The sequence below is a fragment of the Mus caroli genome, unplaced genomic scaffold (genome assembly GCF_978045245.1).
Source record: "Mus caroli unplaced genomic scaffold, Mus_caroli_1 scaffold_4, whole genome shotgun sequence".
Lineage (NCBI taxonomy): Eukaryota > Metazoa > Chordata > Mammalia > Rodentia > Muridae > Mus > Mus caroli.
Genome location: NW_028227259.1, coordinates 109,069,111 through 109,090,726, shown reverse-complemented (window position 1 = coordinate 109,090,726; position 21,616 = coordinate 109,069,111). Strand labels below are relative to the sequence as shown.

General features: G+C 38.9%; 1 protein-coding gene and 1 pseudogene across 1 annotated transcript; one reads left to right on the top strand and one right to left on the bottom strand.

Moving 5' to 3' along the window:
* The first annotated feature begins 1,794 nt into the window (after positions 1 to 1,794).
* LOC147005314 (uncharacterized) lies at positions 1,795 to 10,658 on the top strand. Its single transcript, XM_085836312.1, has 5 exons — positions 1,795 to 1,824; positions 7,498 to 7,624; positions 7,867 to 7,927; positions 9,206 to 9,676; positions 10,016 to 10,658. Exons 1-5 carry the CDS (start codon positions 1,795 to 1,797, stop codon positions 10,656 to 10,658), a joined length of 1,332 nt encoding a protein of 443 aa, XP_085692438.1.
* Positions 10,659 to 15,091: 4,433 nt separating this feature from the next.
* On the bottom strand, positions 15,092 to 19,867 carry LOC110294087 (NADH dehydrogenase [ubiquinone] 1 beta subcomplex subunit 3 pseudogene; annotated as a pseudogene).
* Between the last annotated feature and the right edge of the window lie 1,749 nt (positions 19,868 to 21,616).

The following is a 21,616-nucleotide window of genomic DNA, read 5'->3' as shown; positions in this document are numbered from 1 at the left end:
GAGATCCAGGGTTTCCATCTCTCATCATGGGGCTCCATGTGTCATCATGAGGTCTGTGAGAGAATCACCTGTCCTTAGCTTGAATAACGATTATCCTCTTAACAATTAATTATGTACAATTGCTACCTCTTCAGAAAAGGATTCATTGTTAAATTACCATTTTTGATGTTTTCATATTTAAATTTCTGATTTTTTGAAATATCCTGACAAGAAACAGAAACTATCTTCTTTTTTCTCTTTCTTTATTTTGTATTTTTTTTTTTTGTACTCTAAATCCAGCAAATAAACCTGCAACTGACATGTACAATGGTGGGAATTGTCTAAAATTACTTAAAGAGTTGTCATTCCACAGTATATCTGAGCATTTATATTCATACTCACAGACACTTTCTTGGTACCAATGAGCATGGGGGGTAGGGAGTTAAAAGAGCTTGCAGCAGTGTTTAGAGACCTTGTACTCTTTCTTGTCTACTCCAGAAGTCTGTGTCCTTGATTATCTGTCACCTCATGAATAACACAATGGCAGGTAAGGTCAGCCAGGAGTTCCTGGGGACAGGAAACAATGGTAGTGTGTTTGGATATGTCTTTTGAAATGGCATTTAGTTGTTTGTTTTTTTGTTTTCTCCTTTCAATTGTTCCTTCCTGTTTTAATGATGGATTTAGTGCTGTGAACAGATATCATGACAAAGGCCACTCTCATAAGGACAACATTTAATTGGGGCTCGATTACAATTCAGAGGTTCACTCCATTATCGTCAATGCTGGTGCATGGCAAAGCTCAGGATGGCATGGGGCCAGAAGGGCTTGGAGTTCGACATCATGTTAAAAGGGCTGTCAGGAGAAGACTGGCAGCTGGGAGTGATGGCGCAGGCCTTTAATCCCAGCACTAGGGAGGCAGAGGAAGGCAGATTTCTGAGTTCGAGGCCAGGCTGGTCTACAAAGTGAGGAAAGCCAGGGCTATACAGAGAAACCCTGTCTGGAAAGCAAAAAAAAAAAAAAAAAAGAGAGAAGACTGGCTTCCAGGCAGCTAGGACAAGCATCTTAAAGCACTGCCATTCATGGAATAGAAAAACTTCATGTCATCTTCACATAATAAAGAGCTTCACCATGGGAAGGCAGAAAGGAATTAACAGAGGCCTTGAAATACATTTATGGTGGATTGAGACCCAAAAAGAATAGATTTGCGTTTGTAAAAAGGCTTTAGAATTTACTCTTTACGAGGCTAAAATATTGTCAATACAATATGGTTACATAATTAAAAATCATATCACACAGGTATGTGCCCCAAGGGCCCTGACTCAGTTCTTGGCTCTTCTGGGACTCCCAGCTGTGTCTGGATGACCAAGAGTCAGAACCTCACCCCCACCCTCCAGCCCAGGCCTGGGACCTGTCACAGCCCAGGAACTCCCCAACCAGCTCTGGCCTGCCCCTCATCATGGACTGCATTTCCCATCCCTGAGCAGAGTCCTGGCTTCCCCTGTGAAGCCCAACACCAGCCACGCTGCAGAAAGGAAAAAACAGTCAGATATTCCCAGGCTCAGAGCCCAAAGACACTTTAGTGTCTTTACTTTAGTAAATACATGAGCCCAGGGGAAGTGAATACATGAATTGACAGATTCACTGACCAATCAGAGCCCCAATATACTCCTACCAATCAGAATAGGAGGAGGGTTCTTCCCGAAATCATGTGGCAGGTTCCTTGTTATTCTGAGCATTTAAGTGAATTGGTGTCTTGTGCTTAGACCTCAACTGCTGAGTACTGAGGGAAGGCTAAGCAAGCTCTGAAGTTGCAACATGGCCAGCACATGCTCACTGCCCACAAAGGTGAGGAGCAGGAGCCGCTGTGGTGGGTCCTACTCAGGGCTGGGCGGGAGCCAGCAGCTTTATGCAGCCCTGAGTGAGGTCTCTTAGTGTTAGCCATTCCTGGACCCAGCAGTCGCATCTGAAAAACTTCCCTCTCGGGGCTGAATCTGCACAAAGCATTTGAAGCAGGGCCTTGTGTATAGAAACATCCTTGACAGGATGCCAGTGGCAGGCAGGCTTGATTCCTCTAGTAGAGTCTACAAGCTCTTCTCCTCTATCTATCATTTTTTGATTCATTTGGAGTTAATTTTGTCTAGTTGTAAAAGGCATCCCAACTGTTGGGTGATTGAGAGCACGTTCTTTCAATATGTCTCTGTTTTTAAGGAAACAAAAAATAGGGAATAAAAATCCGTTAATTTTTGTACAGCTGCACCTTTAGCCTTTTAGAAAAAATGTTTCTGAGACAAGCTATGTTGCCACACGGATGCCAGTCCCATGCTCCCCAGGGCAATGACCCTGCTTTCCTTTATATTAGACTTTCTAAGTTCGAATGTTAAATGTATGTACAAGAGCGTTTTTAAAATCACTCATTCAAGTTCTGTAATTAACTGTTCTTTGCAGTGAAAGGAAAAGTGCGTTCCTGTGGAACATGTCTTCTGCCTTCAGACTAGAACAGGAGGAATTGTTTACTGTGTACACAGTAGGGTGAATCAATGTAGACAAGAGCTAGCTCACAGACTAAAGTTTAAGGGAGTCATCTGCAGGGGTCATCATTCTGAGGCAAAGTGAGTGATTGTTTTAAATTCCTCAGCATTTATTAATTCATGCATGTTTATAGAAATTGTACAGATTGGTGGGTATACAAGTTGGGGAGGTTCTGTGGGATCAAACTTTGGTGATGTAATTATGTCAGCTGAGAAGCTGTGTGTGTGTCAGGTTATAGATCAGCAGCTAATATTACACATAAGGACAAGATTGTATATCATCTTATTGATGGCATTTCCTCAGCAGGGAATGGCCTGCTCTTCTTGAAAGTCACTATTGTTATTCATCTGTCCCTTGTTCTGTTACCACCAGCCACAATGCATGTTTCTTGGAAATTAACTCCAGGGTTCAAAAGTAGATTTGAGTTTCAGAGGTTTTTCTTGTCTTCATGGTGCTTGGCAGGAAGCAGACATTAAATTGCTCTTCCAAGTTGTTTTCTTCCTGAGTTTCAGAGGGCATGGGTTTTCCTGAAGTCATAAGGAGGCATGAGAGACTGGAGAGCCATAGCTACCATTCTGATCTTCTCCATGCAGAGAAATCTGTAGAGCATGGGGCCTCACTGTTTGAAAGATGAATAGTAGATTGACAGTGAGAAATATAACAGTTAAACTCACTTTGGTTTTGTTGTTGTTGGACTTTGTGAGGTTTTTGTTTGTTTGTTTTTAGTTTTTTTTTTGTTTTTTTTTTTTTTTTAGTTTCAATGCACATGTGCTCATAGGTAACACTGTTCAAGTTAACATTTAACGGACTATACCCTCATAAAGGATCCCTATAATCAGTGCCCTACTGGTCATAAAACAGCACAGAATGACAGCTTAAGCAATGTCCTGCTGACTCTTTCTCCCATCTGATTTTAATCTTTTATAACACTGTTATTTCTCAGATGGATGTGAGAGCTTCAGCTGACTTGTCTACATTACAGGTTGAAATTGAAAATTCGGGGGAGAAAGCACAGAATGTAGCATCAGCTTTCACGTTCAAAATGTTTTTATAATGTTCTTCTGGTTGGTATTTAGGGGAGCAAAAGTGAGTGTCAAGCTTTTTACACCAGAGTTGCCAGGTTATTGAGAAGCAAATAGGTCACATAGCAGACTGGAAGAATCCAGAAAGTTGTTCTATGTGGCTGCAAAGAGAACATTCTGCCCGTGAGTCACAGTGGATCAAAAAGTAAAAATGAGGTTAAGAAATAGACTGAATTAATTTTGTTTGACTTTAAATAACATCAATAAATTATCATTGAACAAAAGTGCAATAATTTAGAAAAATGACCCATTTTAATTCTTCTGAGTAAATAAAGAGCCTTAGGTGGCCACACATTTTTGCTCTGGAGAATATGTTTTTAAATATTTAAGAGGTTTTAAAAAAGGTATTATTTTATTTATTTATTTTTTTATTATTATTTTTTTTAGTTCATATATTTTTATGTATACAGTGTATTGCCTGCATGTATGTATGCAAGCCAGGAGAGGGTACCTGATCTCATTATACATGACTGTGATCTATCCTATGGTTGCTGGGAATTGAACTAAGGAATTTTGGAAGAGCAGCCAGTTCTCTTCACCTCTGAGTCATGTCTCCAGTTCAAGATTTAAGATTTTTGCCCAGGAGTGACTGTTAAGTGTAATATATGATTGTAATATCATTACCCTATCATATTATGTATGCATTTTTTATTTTTTGAATAGTTAATCAAACATAATTTTTCATATTTACAAGCAAGAAAAGTTGTTTAGAAATAAATGTGTAATTATTCTTCTAATTCCACAATCCAACCTGATGAAAGACAACACAAGACAATGTCCTGAGTCACACACAGGCTTGGCATGAACTCTTCTGTGATGGTTATCCTCTTCAGAAAGAGCATGAGAAATATATCTGTCAAAAATCATTCTTTCCTAGTCTTCATCATTTTGATTTTCTTTCTTCATTGTTTCTCTCCTTTGCATTTTCCTTTCTTTTTACTTTTCTTTTTTTTTCTTTTGTTGTTGTTGTTGTTTTCAAAACATTGTTTCTCTGTATAGCCCTGGCTGTCCTGGAACTCCCTTTGTAGACCAGGCTGGCCTCGAACTCAGAAATCTGCCTGCCTCTGCCTCCTTAGTGCTGGGATTAAAGGAGTATGCTACTATGCCCCGCTATCCCCATTGATTCTTGAGAGCTTGTCTTCCACCAGGTCTCTGTCTCTTTTTGGAAATGCCCGCTGCCTCTTCACCCCCATCAGTTGCAGATTTCTCTTTTTTGTTTTTGTTTTCTTTTTGAGACAGGGTTTTTCTGTATAGCCCTTGCTGTCCTGGAGCTCACTTTGTAGACCAGGCTGGCCTCGAACTCAGAAATCCGACTGCCTCTGCCTCCCAAGTGCTGGGATTAAAGGTGTGTGCCACCATACCTGGCTCAGTTGCTGATTTCTATTCATATTCATGGCCATCTAGTCACCTCTCCTGTCTTTCCCCAAAACTGATCCTGTACAGACTGTTCCCTTTCCATCCTCTGTCAGTCCAATGCCCCTCCCTCCATCTGGCTTTTATGACTTATATTCCCCCCTCTGAGTGAGATTCAAATATCCTCCTTACTTGGGCCTGCTTTCTTGCTTTCTTACTTATTAACTTTTGGTTCTGTGTGGTATAGTTTGGTAAGTATATTTTTTGGGTAATATTTACGTGTAAATGAGAACATATCAAGAAGTTCAATTTGATACTGCATTCCCTTGGTAAGGATGCTGTTCTCACGTTTCCTCCATTTGATAGCAAATCTCATGGTATCTTTTTTTTTCCATAGCTGAATAGAACTAGATTGTGTAGATGTGCATTACTTTTTTCCATTCCTTAGTTAGGGACATCTAGATTTTTCAATTTTCTTGCTATTATGATTAAAGTAGCTATGAACATAGTTCATCAAGGGTCTTTGTGGAATGTTGGAGCATCTTTTGTGTATATACCAAGGAGTGTTATTGCTGGGTCTTGAGGTAGTACTTTTCTCAGTTTTCTGAAAAAGTGGAAAATTGATTGATTGATTCTTGAACTTTTATGTTTATATCCTTTCATACACTAAAGATGTCATTAATGAATGTTTAATATTATTCATACCTGAGGATCCTAAATCTAATGTTGAATACTACAATGTTTCAAAACATTAAATTAATTAATGTTTATGAATTATTCAAAACTATTATTGTTTCAAAACATATAATATTTTGTGGGAATTAACCATAGTAGAAGAGCATAAAATTTTAAAAATGAATCATTAAAAAATATTTTCAAAAGCCTTTATATGATTCCTCCTGACTTAGTGGGTATTTAAAATACATTATATATCCCTGTATACTATATAACAATCAGTTTACTTTAAAAAGATTATCAGTGTTTCTAGGACAGATATTATTTTATCAGTTACTATATTTTAAAAATTTCGCTGGGCGTGGTGACACACACCTTTAATCCCAGTACTCCAGAGGCAGAGACACACGGAACTCGGAGTTCGAGACCAGCCTGGTATACAGACTGAGTTCCAGGACAGCCAGGGCTACACAGAGAAACCCTGCCATGTGAAACTAAAAATAAATAAATGAATAAATAAATAAATGAATGAATGAAAATGAAAAAAGGAAAAACTCATTGAAGTTAAACATTAAGAAAATGGTAATTTCAAGAACAGTAAGAAATATTATCAATGATACTTTTATGATGTTTATAAGAATGATTTTAATATTTTCAACTGTTAATACTCAACAAACAGAATAGTTATTTTAAGGTATATTTCATTGTTATGTTTTCTTTTTCATTTCTTATTTTATTAGTTTGGGTACTGTCTCTGTGCCCCACTGGTTAATTTGGCTAAGAGTTTATCTATCTTGTTGATTTTCTCAAAGAACCAGCTCCTGGTTTGGTTGATTCCTTATATAGTTCTTTTTGTTCTATTTGGTTGATTTCAGAACTGAGTTTGATTATTTCCTGCAGGCTATTACTTTTGGGTGCATTTGCTTCTTTTTGTTCTAGAACTTTCTGGTGTGCTGTCAAGCTGCTGGTATAAGCTCTCTCCAGTTTCTTTATGGAGGCACTTAGAGCTATGAATTTTCCTCTTAGCACTACTTTCATTGTTTCCCATCAGTTTTGGTATGATATGTCTTCATTTTCATTAAATTCTCAAAAGCCTTTAATTTTTTTCTTTCTTTCTTCCTTGACAAAGTTATCATTGAGTAGAGTGTTGTTAAGTTTCCATGTGCATGTGTACTTTCCTTTGCATTTGTTGGTATTTAAGACCAGCCATCGTCAGTTATGATGTGATAGGGTGCATAGGATGATTTCAGTCTTCTTGTATTTGTTGAGCCTGTTTTGTGACTGATTATATGGTCAGTTTTGGAGAAGGTACTGTGAGCTGCTGAGACGAAGGTGTATTCTTTGCCTTTAGGATGAAATGTTTGTTTCATAACTTTTGTTATTTTCACTGTGTCTCTGTTTAGTTTCTGTTTCCATGATCTGTCCATTGCTGAGAGTGGGGTGTTGAGTTCTCCCACTATTATTGTGTGAGGTGCAATGTGCACTTTGAGCTCTAGTAAAGTTTGTATTATGAAAATAGTTGCCCTTGCATTTGGAGCATAGGTGTTCAGAATTGAGAGTTCCTTGCTTTTTGTAGTTTGTAATATTCATACAGAATCTATGATATCTACTTAGCATTGTTTATCTGTGTGATTGTCACTTTATATCTATTAATTTGTACTCTTCTTGCAAATGTATGTCCCATTCAATAGGTGAAGAAATGCGAGATGTGAAACTAATAATTCAGTTTCTGTCTGAAAAGACATTGTGATTACCTTATAACTTCTGTGTTAGGATGGAGGAAAGAAAAGAATATTTTGAATACATTGTCAATGAAATATATGTCCAATATGTGAGCACCATGCTTTCTATTATAATCATGTTGTATGGGATGTTTTAGAATGCAGTGACATATGAGGATGTGCATGTGAACTTTACTCGGGAAGAATGGGCTTTGCTGGATCCTTCCCAGAAGAGTCTCTACAAGGATGTGATGCTGGAGACCTACAGGAACCTCAGAGCTATAGGTAAGACTGTTCATGTGGTTTTCCTTTATAACTTTGAGGGAAACTGTTTCCTTTGGTTTGAGTGTGTGTTTGTCTTTTTGCTTGCTTCTTTTGTTGTTGATGATGCTCTTCTATAATTTACATTGAGAAGGAAGAATGAGGTGAATGAGTCAGACATGGTTCTAAGGTTCACTGAAGATAATACGTTAAACTTTGCCTCAATTCCAATAATACATCATAGATTTTCTGGTACTATGTTTTAGACTCTTATTGGGAAGACCACAGTAATGAAGAAAATTCCCAAACTTCTAGAAGAAGTGGAAGGTAATTTTTATTTACATGCTGATCCAAATGTGCCTCAGAAGAAATCTTCATGGGTTCTTGAAATTTTAGTTCAAGGCAACAGTATATGTAAATAAGCATAAGATACTGAGTATTAAATTCTCACAAATGCATTTACCTCTATGTCAGGTACTCTATTTCAGTTGCCACGGAATTCTGCAATATAGAATCCTGACTTAACAGATAGAACTATTTCAAGAAGAGCTGCATTGGCACTAAAATGCAGACCTGCCACACGGTTTAGTCTTATACTTCTTAGATATTGCAAAATTGTATACACTTTGATCATATGATGTGTATATATCCAAAAACTTCTCATAAACAAATAGTTCACAGTAACACATATGTAACTCATGTACTTGTAGAAAAGTAGTTAAGTTTACTGATAGTGGAAGTTTATAAGGCTTGAGAAAGTTGAATAGAAAGCTTCATAGAAATACCTCACATGTCTCTGGAGAATAAAAATTCAAACGTTGTGAATATAGTGTTTTTCCATTTTATTTGTTTTTGTACCTTTCATAAGTATCTTATAAGGCACATATCTGTCTATCTATTTATCTATCTATCTATCTATCTATCTATCTATCTATCTCTATCTTATATAAAGGATTCAGGCCCTATTTATTAAAGATATTGATGGAAACACTGAATGTCTTTTTCACCAAAGACAGCTAGAAGATATCTTGTTAACGCCACTTAGAGTATATTTGTTGAACGAGATATGATTTTACAGTTAATTGATTTTCCAACTTCATTAGGAGTGAATCAACAAACACACTACAAAAGATTCCCAGGAGTATTAGTAATGTAGAAATTTTCTGTTTTTTACTGGTTCACTGTCCAAATATAATACGGCTTAATCTACAAGAAAATTTATGAATGCAGTAATTGTTGTAAATCTCTGAGTGCTTGCAGGTTTTGTTAAGTATGTGAAAAAGCCCATATAAGAAAAGATTGCCATGAATGTGAGCCATGATATAAATGCTTTTACAATTACCATTATCTTCAAATATTTAATGAAACCCATAATGAAAGAAAACACCATGGATACAAACAAAGTGATGAATGCTTATTATATCTGATTTATATTTCCATTTAGAAAACACTGTAAATTAATTCATACATATAAAAATATTCATTACTATAATACATGGGTAAACCTTTCAAAAGTGACAATTGCATCTACAGGCATAAAAGAATTTATAATGTAGAGAAAATTTCTGAATATATGCAAAATGCTAACGATTTTGTATGTCATAGGCATCTTCAAATGGAAGACAGAACTCATACTGGAGAGAAAAGCTATGAAGGTGTGCAATGTAATGAAGTGCTTTCAAGTCACAATCATGCTCAGATATATAAAGGAATGCTTAATGGAGCCTTTGTACCTTATACTGGTGTTCAGATGCATAGAAGAACACGCGCAGGGGATAAACCCTGTGACTGTAACACACTCGGTAAAGCCTGTGCATGCAACAGCCATCTGCAAAGCCATAAAAGAACAGATACTAGAGAGAAGCCCTATGAATGTAGCCACTGTTGTAAAGCCTTTGCATATCATAGTGATCTTCAAAGGCATAAAAGAACACATATTGGAGAGAAGCCCTATGAATGTAAACAATGTGGTAAAGCTTTTGCTCATCACAGCAATCTTCAAAACCATGAAAGGACACATACTGGAGAGAAGCCTTATGAATGTAAACAATGTGGCAAATCTTTTGCTCAGAATAGGTATTTACAGCGTCATAAAAGAAGACATACTGGAGAGAAGCCCTATGAGTGTAACCACTGTGATATAGCCTTTGCATATAATAGTGATCTTCTAAGACATAAAAGAAGACATACTGGAGAGAAGCCCTATAAATGTAAACAATGTGGTAAAGCTTTTGCTCTTCATGGCAATCTTCAAAACCATGAAAGGACACATACTGGAGAGAAGCCTTATGAATGTAAACAATGTGGCAAATCTTTTGCTCAGAATAGGTATTTACAGCGTCATAAAAGAAGACATACTGGAGAGAAGAAGCCCTATGAGTGTAACCACTGTGATACAGCCTTTGCATATAATAGTGATTTTCTAAGACATAAAAGAACACATACTGGAGAGAAGCCCTATAAATGTAAACAATGTGGTAAAGCTTTTGCTCTTCACTATAATCTTCAAAACCATGAGAGGACACATACTGGAAAGAAGCCGTATGAATGTAAACAATGTGGCAAATCTTTTGCACAGAATAGTCATTTAAAGAGTCATAAAAGAACACATACTGGAGAGAAGCCTTATGAATGTAAACAATGTGGTAAAGCCTTTGCTCTTCACGGCAATCTTCAAAGCCATCAAAGGACACATACTGGAGAGAAGCCCTACGAATGTAACCACTGTGGTAAAGCCTTTGCATATCACAAAAATCTTAAGGTTCATAGAAGAACACATACTGGAGAGAAACTCCATGCATGTAACCAATTTGGTAAAGCCTTTCCATACCACAGCCTTCTCCAAACACATAAAATATCACATACTGGAGAGAAGCCCTATGAATGTAACCACTGTGGTAAAGCCTTTGCTTGTCACAGCCATCTTCAAAGCCATGAGAGGACACATACTGGAGAGAAACCTTATGCATGTAACCACTATGGGAAAGAATTTGCAGAAAACACTAATCTTGAAAAGCATAAAAAAATCCTACATTGGAAAGACTCTCTATGTATGTAACCAATATGATAAAGCCTTTGCTCATCACCGCTATCTTCAAATCCACCGAAAGACACAACATAGAGGAAATAGACACTATGCATGTACCCAGTGTCATAAAGTGTTTTCACATAACAGTATTCTTCCATGCCATAAAAGACACGGACTGGATAGAAGCCCTATGAATGTAACCATTGTTTTAAGCCTTTGCTCAACACAGCCATTCTCAAAACCGTAACCAGACACATACTGAGAGGAACGCTATTCATGTAACCAGTGTGTTAAAGTGCTTTCACATACCAGTAATCTTCAGAGTCACAAAAGAACACATACTTCACAGTATCTCTGTCGATGTAAACAACGTGGTAAAGCCTTTGCACATGTGGTCTTCAAGGGCATTAAAATCCTAGATTGACCTCTTATGAATGTAGTCAACTTGATTAAGACTGCATATCAGAGTCTCCTCCTTTTACATGAAAAGAATTATTCAGCAGAGAGATACTGTGAGTTTTGTGTGTGTAGGCGTGTAACTTTTTTGTCTACCATCCCATACTTTTTCTCTGGTTAATGACCTTGCCTATCTTTGATATGAGGAATTGTGTTTTTTATTGGAATATGTTATGTCTTGTTTAGTTGATATCCACAAGAGGCTGCCCTGCTGTTTTCCTGAGACAAGTTTACTGTCTTACGTGTCCCTTTGTTCCTGCCCACATCTATTGCAGCAGGATCGAGAAGCCACAGAGACTCAGAGTTGCTTGATGTGTTCCCAAGAGGTGGAGCGGGCGTCAGAACCAGTGAGGTGTTTATACTATAAATGACCAGAATTGAATTGTTAGAACAGGGCGAGAAGAGGTGCACTCTTTTGGAGTCAAACTAGTTGACTGAGAGAAGCCAGCCACCTACACAGCTCAGGCAAGTCATATGAGAAAGTTGTTTCAGAGAGACTGAGTCCCTTGAATGGGAAGTCCTGTATGCTCTTCCCGTGGTTTCGGTACCACATGAATGAAAAGGAGGGCATGAAACTCGTAGGCATGTTTGAGAAGAATGTTTTATTGAAGGGATGAGCAAAAGCACAACTATGTGCACCTGGAAACATCCAAGCCTCAGCTGTGCAAAGTACACTTGGACTTGAGTTTGTCAGTGAAGGAGTTAAAAATAAATTGAAGAGTGGGGAGAAAGTGTGTGAGTAGCAAGTTCTATGGGAACCCATGGGGTTTACAGGAAAAGGGAAGTTATGGGTAGGGCAGCAAATGTCAGTGACAAAAACAAGTTTAGGGAAGTGGTGGATATGAGAGGTGCTCAGAAGAGACAGGATTTTATTACAGGTAGTAGCAGCCAGCACCTGCTTTTGATATGTTAAATAAGTAAGCCATTTCTCCTGAGTTTCTCTGAGATTTCACAGCATACATATAATTGAGTGAGTGTTTCAGTATTATTTCAGTCTACTTCATGGTATGTGTAGAAAACAACCAGCCCTATGTTGTTTTCTGTACAATTGCTTAATTTATATCTTTGCTTTCAGTGACAATGCTCTGCTCATTTGGGAAATCATCAGAGTGCTGTAGTATAAATTATCAACCTAATTTATCACTGATTTGAACTCCTTATATTCTACTTCTTAATTCTGTAGCCTTACATTATTACCTGTTTGTATTTTATATCTATGGAATTTTGCTTACATGTAGACCTGTGAACTGCATGCCAGAGGATGTTTCAGATCAACTAGAACTAGTATTGCAGATTGTCATGAATCACCCTTTGAGCATGCCTACTATAACTGAGCCAGTGCCCTGTGGAGAAGCAGGAATTGCTGTTACTCTCTGAGCCACCACTCCAGAATAATAGAACATACATTAGATTCAAGAAGAATTATCTTGACATAATGTAGAATATTGATATTTTTAGATACATGTGCCAACATTGCATATATTCACACTGTGCTCTGGGCCCTCCAAAGCTGTTCATTTGTAATGATGACTGTGTAAATGAGTGCTATTAATTCTTATTAATGTCTTGATGACTTAGACATCTTACTAGGGTTGTTTTTATAAATTAGTTGGAAAAAGTATCTGTCATCCATAAATAATGAAACTGTTTATCCTGCCAAGGGACTCCGGTGGAGCCAGCTTGAGGCAGTAATGCCAAAAAGCTGCTCATGAGAAATGAATTCCTAAAACTCTCCTCCTGGCAGTCAGCGCTCCAGTTTGGATCAGTTTGACAGGCGAAAAGCCTGGAAGCTGTTCATGAGGATCAGAGTTCCATGGTAATTCCCCTCCCGGAGATTTGGCGTTTTCTCCCAACCCATAATATTCTAATTTCCACAGCGTTAGTCTAATGTATAGATTCACGTGCACTCTATTTAGAATTACCTTATTGTAATGCCTTTTAAGATTGTATTCTAACATAGCTAAAGCCTTTTCCCAGTGTTCTTAGATTCCAGATAGCAACAAGGAGTTTAACTTATTCAATAACCAATTAAGTACTAGTCATTATTTCACCTATCTACAAAAGGAGACTGGAATTCTCACTGAGATAGAAATTCTTATTACAGACTATATTCCGTGCCAACAGCAAATTAAGTTACTATACTGATAAATGGGAATTCTCCAGACATAGATAAATATTAACAAGGCCTAAAAGTCCTTGACACTACTTTATTCCTGAGGCCAGGCAAGAGTTAATACCCCTCTAGCCCAATTAACTCTAAAGTTCGAAACTCAGTGCAGACCCCTAGCAGGTGCTAATCTCTAAGATAAACATAGTCCTTTTGAAGTCACTCCTCTTGCATCTGGAGGGGTGCTGATCCCTAGCATAAACTTTACAGTCACTCCCTTTGCACCTGAGAAACTTCAATGTACCCTATCTGTTATGTTTTACTATTGATGATATTCGCTGTAATATAATTAGTCTAAGCTCGACCAGAAAATTACATTCAGATTCAACACCTCTCTTGTGTGCTTGATTCTGTCTGTTGCCATCTGACTCTTTGCCTATCCACTCAAGAGACTCGTTCTTACGCAGACACAGGAAAAAGAAGGTCTGCAGCATTATCCCTTGTTCTTCAGGGGACAGTGCTTGACTGCACAGTTTCTAATACACATTTGGTATCAATTTTGAAATAAGTCATTTAGACATAGATTTAATCTTGCTGTACTTTTATTAGGTTAATAATACCAACAATATTTCTCTCAATATTTGTTTGTCAAAGGTTTCTTATTGTATTTGTTGGTTAATCACATTAGCGGGATTTCTAATTACTTTTATTAAGTTCAGCTTTCTCATTGTGAATATTACTTTTTTTTCCTGTTTCCTAACATTAGTGTCACCATGTGTCTCAGACAGTAAAAAATCTCACCCGGGCAGTGGTGGTGTATGTCTTTAATCCCAGCACTTGGGAGTCACAGGCAGGCAGATTTCTGAGATCAAGGCCAGCCTGGTCTACAAAGTGGGTTCCAGGACAGCCAGGGCTATATAGAGAAACCTGTCTTGAAAAAAACAAAATAAAACAAAATAACCAACCAACCAAACAAACAAAAAAACATAAACAAAAAAAAGACAATAAAAATGTCTTTTAAAAAGTTAATCCAGTTTGCCATTCATTGAAGATTAATACAGCCCATTTGCCAGATTCCTTAAAGGTGCAAATACGTGTTCTACATTTTGCAAATTAACTTTCCCATTAAGTCTCTCAAATACACTGTGAATAGAGGTTGTATGTTTCCATGAGAAGTATTGCTTTGGTGTGTGTGTGTGTGTGTGTGTGTGTATAAAATGCCCTATCAGGATATTTGTCCTGCCATGAAAGAAACATACCTAGTATGTTGTATAGGAAATCTCTGTTTATTCTAATGCTTTTAAAATGAAAACATAATTTTTAATAAAATTAGTGTGTTTTGATTTAATCTTACAATAACTTTACTTTCTCCATCTGTTTTTATTGATATGATTTGGATATATAGCTTAGAAGAAAATATACTGATATGTTATATCTTTTATGGATACACAAAATAAAAATATAATAATACAAATTGTCAGTTTGAATTGATGACAAGAAATCCTGTATGGAGAGAGAATTTCTCTTTCTGGTGTGGACTGGCCTCTTTCTAATACAGCTTCCTTACCAGTATCTGGTCAGGAGGGACATGGACGGGAAAGGGAAAGTAGAAGAGACCATCCATAGACTTCCTTATCACAGATTGTCCTCTCAAGAGCAAGAAACCTGCTCTTTCAGCGGATTTGTGAACTGCTAAATCCTAAGAGATACAAAGGAATGGAGAGTCACAGGGATGGAGAGCAGTTGTAGCTGAGGCATAGGTCTTAGCAGTAGCTCCTTTCCTAACCAGTATGAGGCTCACTGCATGCTGCTGTGCTCCCACTGCTAACAAAGACTCAGTCTGTCACCTGTGCTCCTGGGGACATCCTGAAGCTGAGCAGTTGTGGTTGTCTTGTAAGTCTTAGTACAGGATCAGACAGAAATTCACTGATTCTTCCTTGACACTCTTGATCTCCTCTTGACCCAGTTCTAGAATTCCATGTTTCTCTTCTTGTGCATGAATGTCTCCTGTGTTAGCAAAATGCTGTCAAAACCATTATCTCCTTGGAATATCTGTGTGCTGTTAGGAAGCTGGGGTTTTCTACTTCAGGAGAAGCAATACTTGATATATTTGTTTGTCTTTTGAAGAGAGCAGCATTATAGATTAAAAAGGAATGATTCCATGAAGTTTACAGAGTTGGATCATAGTGTGACTCTGTAAACTCTCTAAGTTTATTAGGCCTCATCCTGTATATAAGTATAGGTATATATGGTAGCTTCACATGTCTGGAATATTTTTGACATCAGCTAAGGTGCCTGACTCAAGTATTTTCTATTGATTGCTATAATACATAAAAAAGTGTAAGCACATCATGACTACTGCCATGTAAATAAAAAGGAGATTTTTTTTATTGTGCTAAAGAGAAGATTTTATTATTTTCCCAAAACACTAAAATAGCCCATGGCATAGTAGTTCAGGACACAATATGAATGACATATACAGTCAGTTCTGCCCAACTCTCCCATGGTTCTTTTTAACATTGCCTTGGGTAGGGAGGCTTTAAAATGTCCAGTCTTTAAATTAAGAAGACACAATGGGAGAGTTATTTTGGAGAAAAAAATCTTAATGTAAAAGAAATCACAAGTCCTGGGCCAGGATAAAGGAAATTTCTTCATTTGCCATCTGTGTTCTGTCGGTAGAAAAGTCTTAAACTCTTCTGTAATTTAAAATTATCCTAAATGTAATATTGCAACTTCTCCAAAATGCCTCCATCAAAAACTGCAACTCGGGGAAGAGAGGGGCATGTCAGAAGTGACCTCTAGTTTCAGGTCAATGAGTCAGTACAATGCAGAAATGGCAAGCAAGGCTCTTCATGACTGAAGCAAGGCTGACAGGAAGTGGAGGACATAGCCTACAGGCCTCCACTTCCAGCAGATGGCCAGAGGTGAGCTGAGGCAGGCTGCATCTTGAGGATTGGTCTCCATGATTTAGAACTCTGTGCTAAATGGTTCCTGTCTGATCTTATATGGGGTAGATGAATCATTTACCCTGGGCGAGAGGTTTTCCCAATTCTAAACGTCATTCCAAAATGAATGAAAACATGCTCGAAAACATGAATCAACCAGCTGGTTGAAAGGAAACAGCAAGATCTGAAATGCTGCAGCATATGCCAGACTGAAATTTCTTCTCTAGTCCATTCTATTTGGAGTTTTAGAGGCTTCTTGTATGTTCTTGGGCATTCCTTTTTTGGGGTTAAGGAAAGTTTTCTTCTATAATTTTGTTGAAGATATTTACTGGCCCTTTAAGTTGGGGGGAATCTTCATTCTCTTCTATACCTATTCTCCTTAGATTTGGTCCTTTCATTGTGTCCTGGATTTCCTGGGTGATTTGGGTTAGGAGCCTTTTCCTTTTTGCATTTTCTTTGACTGTTGTATCAATGTTTTCTATGTTATCTTCTGCCCCTGAGATTCTTTCTCTCTTCTATTTCTTGTATTCTGCTGGTGATGCTTGCATCTATGACTCCTGATCTCTTTACTATGTTTTCTAACTCCAGTGTTTACTCCCTTTGTCATTTCTTAATATTTCTATTTCCATTTTTAGATCTTGGATGGTTTTCTTCATTTCCTTCACCTGTGTAATTGTGTTTTCCTGTAATTCTTTAAGGGATATTCATGTTTCTACTTTAAGGCCCTTTAGCTGTTTACATGTGTTCTCGTGTATTTCTTTAAGGCTGTTATTTATGTCCTTCTAAAAGTTCTTTCATCTTCATGAGATATAACTTTAGATCTGAATCTTGCTTTTCTGGTGTGAAGGTGTATCCAGGACTTCCTGTGGTGGGAGAATTGGGTTCTGATGATGCTATACATCCCTGGTTTTTGTTGTGTATGTTCTTAAGCTTGTCTCCTGCCTTTTGATTATTTCTAGTGCTTCCTGCCATGGCTTTATCTGCCCGGAGCCTCTTCTATCTGTGATCTTGGTTGTGTTGGTACTGCTCAGAGTTCAGCTATCTCTGGCATGCTGTGACACTGAGATCCTGGGTCTATCAATGCTCCTGGGAGTCAAGCTGCCTCTGAAACCCTGAGATCCTCGTATAACCAAGCTCCTGGGATCCTGTGTTCCTGAGCATGTTAGCACGTGGGACTGGAGCTTCTTCGGGGTGTTGTGTGACTGGTTGCAGATTTAGCATCCAAGCTCTGTTTAGGGCACCTCTGATCCTATTATCCTGGATATGTTAGAGCACCTGAGAGTGGAGCTTCCTCTTTGTGTGTGGAGCTGGCTTCGGAGTTTTAGCCCAACATCTGCTCAGGGCACCAACCCAGACCTGAAGGAACCTGCTTCACTCATCTGGCCGAGTTCCTTGGTGCAAGAGTTCCATTGGTCACAGTTTCTCCTGGTGTTGGGGCAGATGTTATGTCCTCCTCACCTCTGATCCTGTGATCCTGGGAGTGTTAGAACAACTGAGAGGGGATCATCCTGTGGGTGTTGTGGGAGTGGCTGCAGAGTTTGAGCCCCAGAGTTACTCAGGGCACTACCCCAGACCAGAAGGAACCTGTGCTACTGCTCAGGAGGAGCTTCTGAGTGCTGGGTCCCACTGGTGCCCAAAATCAGTGCCCTTAATCACTGAGCCATCTCTCTAGCCCTGGTGAAGAGTTCTTTATGATTCAGGTCATTAGACTGTCATTGTGAGGTTTCTGGGAAAGTCACCTGTCTTTAGCTTGTATAATGATTATCCCTTTTTAAAAAAATTTTATTTATAGTTATGAAAACAATAGTTTTGTTTACTTTATCAAACCATACTAACATTCTTTCAAGGACAAACATACAGCCAATGATGTTACAGTGAGAGAATCTTATTTTTACGAAAGAGTCTTCCCAAGGTGCTCTCCAGTGATGCTTCTTATCATTATTCTGGGAATCTCGGAAATATTCAGTCCCTAAAGCTACCACAAATGCCGCAAACCCCCATTTGAATCCTTTTAATATTACACTCCTGTAGGTGATGTTGCCTGCAACCCCCCATGTATCTCCAGCCCTCATTATGAGCCTATGGATCCCTCAGCCCTCGGGCAGCAAGCTACTTCCACATCATTTATAATGGCATTCCTTCAATTTTTTGCTGTCTGTAATCAAACTTCCATTTTACCATGGCCATGGCCATTTTCATGTCCATGTTCACGTCTGTACCCAGCATCCGGGTCTTACATCAATCTGAACTCCTGGGACACTCAATATTTAACCTTCCAGCTGGAGCCAACCAGAAATGGACAAATCAATTACCTATGTGCAGTTACTACAGCTTAAGTTATTAGAAGTTCTTAGTTCCTGGGTAGGAACTTTTGACAGTTGTTTAACAATATGTAATTCTAAACTATCCACTGAATGTTTGTAATTATTCTCATGGAGAAATGTTACAGCCAACATTAGCCAGAGGTGTTGCCTGTGCTGTCCACTGTGGTGAATGCAGAGACTCATGTCTGCTCACAGTATAAGGCTACATACAGAACACCCAACTGCTTAACTCCAAACTGGAAACTTTTAGTACCCCCTATATAGCTCAGGACATTATAGAATATAGGGAGAAAGAGTGCAGGGGCCAGAAGATGAGAAGAAGGAATGGAAATGCAATATTGTGTTCCTGCACAGCCAAGGAAACCATGGTCTGTCTCTCAACTCCGCAGCTATCTGCACAAGAGTGGAGACCTCACCAGCACAGTAAGGAACAGTGAGGGGCTCAGTGGGCCCATTCCCCATTCAACTCAACTTTTGGCTCCTGGCAGATTTTTGTAGAGAGGTCAGCATTGCCCGGGCTCAAGTGGAAAGCTTGAAACCCAGGATACCACATACAGCCTTGTTTAAACTCTGTGGGCCACAAGATAAGACCTAAAATGTGACTGTAAGAAAGATCCTTGTAAAGAATATTTGAAGGGATTGTAAGGGAAATGAGAAAGGAGGGATGGAGGGGGAATCACAGAAATGCATTATACATGTGTCTTAGTGAGAATTTTACTGCTGTGAACAGGCACCATGACCAGGGCTACCCTTAAAATGCCAGCATCTAATTGGGGCTGGCTTACAGGTATATAGGTTATCTATTATCATTTAGGCAGGAACATGTCATCATCCAGGCATGCATGATACAGGAAGCTCTGAGAGTTCTACATCTTCATCTGAAGGCTGCTATCAGAATACTGGGTTTCAGGAAGGTATATTGAGGGTCTTAAAGCCCACACTCACAGTGACTCACCTATTCCAACAAGGCCACACCTCTAATTAGTGCCTATCCTTAGGCCAAGCACATACAAACCATCACAGTCTACTCCCTGGCTTCAATAGGCTCTTTCAAACCCATGAGTCTATGTGAGTCATATCTACACATAGCATGATAAAAATATGCATTTAGTCCAACTTCCAAAGCACACAAAGTCTAATCTATGTTGTATCAACAATGCAGTATCAACAATGTTAAAAGTCCAATAGTAAAGGTCTCTTCTGAGATTCATTCATTCACTTAACTGTAATCCCCAAAGCAAGACAGGAAACCACCTGTACAAATCCAAACTGCATTTCCATGTCTGAAGTCAAAGCTATAGTATTCAGATCTCCAATTTCATTTTCAACGTTGTTGACTACAGTAAACTTCTTTCTCTTGGACAGGCTCTTCTTCCTGTTACCAGCTGTCTTCAGGATGTATCCCATGGCCCTGACATCTTTAACATTTTTGGGTGTCTAAGGCACCTACAACCTCACAGCATCATGCTCCAATGTCTGAGATCTACACATGATTTTCTGGGAACCTCCAAAGGGCTGGCATCACTTTTTCATTTCTCTGCCCTGTAGCACTCTAAGCTCAGATTGATCCACTGCCACTGCTGTTCTTGGTGATCAACACATGGTACTGGTATCTTCAATACACTGGGGTCTTCTGTTACAACATGGATTCACCAAATAGCCTCTCTTCATGGTGCCAAACCTCAACTGTTTTTATGACCCCTTCAGTCCTAGGCCATCAACTGCAACTGAGGCTGTACTTCTCACCAATGGCCTTCCATGGTCTCTCACACTAACAATTCTCACTTGTTCTTCATGGTGTCTTCATGCCTTCAAAACCAATATCACTTTGGAGACTCTTTCACCTTACCAAGTACAGCTGTAGCACAAGGTACTATCTTGGCTATCTCTGGAACAGAATATCTTTGTGCTCTTACCAAACCCTTCCCAGAAGCTTTCACCTCAGTGATACCAGTCTCTTCTTAATCACCACTAATGTCTTAGCTCCAGCCAACCAGCATCAATTGTCTCAGTAGTTCTTTCTATTCTTGACTCTATAGCCAGAGCCACATGGCCAAAGCTGTTGAGTTTTGCTACTTACTTGGGCTGGAACATTGACCCTTTTTCTATTTCATTATCAACAGCTTTCTGTTTTCCAACTCTCTCACTGCCTAAGTTTGGATTTCGTGGAACTTACAGTGGAGATTGACCTTGAACTCAGAGATCTGCATGGATCTGTCTCCCGTAATGCAGGCATTAAATGTGTGTACCACTATGCTTGGATTTAAGCATTTCTTTCCCAAGAACCTGCTTTGTACCAGATTGGCCTTCAACCCAGAGACCTGTTTGGCTTTGTCTTCTGGGATTAATGGTGTGTCCAACCATGTCTGGATTTAAATTTATCTGGATTGGATATTACTCCAATATCTCTTAATCTTTTAACAGTCTCCTAGAATATAGGATTCAGTTCCAATTTACTTCATGGTCCTGCTTTAATACTAGTATCATATTGGCCCACAGTTCACATGGACCAGGGTACACCTGGGAGGCAGGCTGGGGCTGATAGGGAAAACTAGAAGGCTTGAGCAATAATGGAGGCAAGATGATTCTGAAGAAGTATTAAAAAAGTATAGCAAAGTAAAAACAAAATTCGAGGCTTTTGGGCCCAGGCTTGGGAGTGTAGCCTTTGTGGCTTAGTGCTCCAGGTACTGGTCATAAAACAGATAGCGACATTCCTCCACCTACCCGCTTCCTGGGTTCAATTCAAAGAATGGCACCCTGACCATTACTGGAACCTGCAATGCAAATGTGCTATCTTTAGGGGCTCTTAGATTGTTAGGGGCTCTTAGAAACTGTCTTGAGAGATAACCTGACACTTGTGACTTTATACTTCCTTGTGACTCTTAACTGGTATTTTTGGTATTTTCCAACAACGCCCTCCCCACCTCCATGAATTGTGGTTTCTTCCTTTAAATACCCCCTTACTCAGCTACTCGGGGTGCCATGGTCCTCTACCCCTGCGTGGTGTATGACCATGGGCCCGAGAACGCTCTCGAATAAAAATCCTCTTGCAGTTGCAGCAAGATCGTTTCTTGTGGGTGATTTTGGGGTGTCGCCTCTCCTGAGTCAGAACGTGGGGGAGTCCTCACGTTGTGGGTCTTTCAATTCCTAGTTCAA

Bases quoted from the DNA above. Each gene is read 5' to 3' on its own strand.
- LOC147005314 (XM_085836312.1), top strand. From the start codon at position 1,795: ATGGCCAGCACATGCTCACTGCCCACAAAG. The intron at 7,625-7,866 runs GTAAGACTGTTC...ACTATGTTTTAG, and splicing joins CAGGAACCTCAGAGCTATAG to ACTCTTATTGGGAAGACCAC. The intron at 7,928-9,205 runs GTAATTTTTATT...TGTATGTCATAG, and splicing joins ACTTCTAGAAGAAGTGGAAG to GCATCTTCAAATGGAAGACA.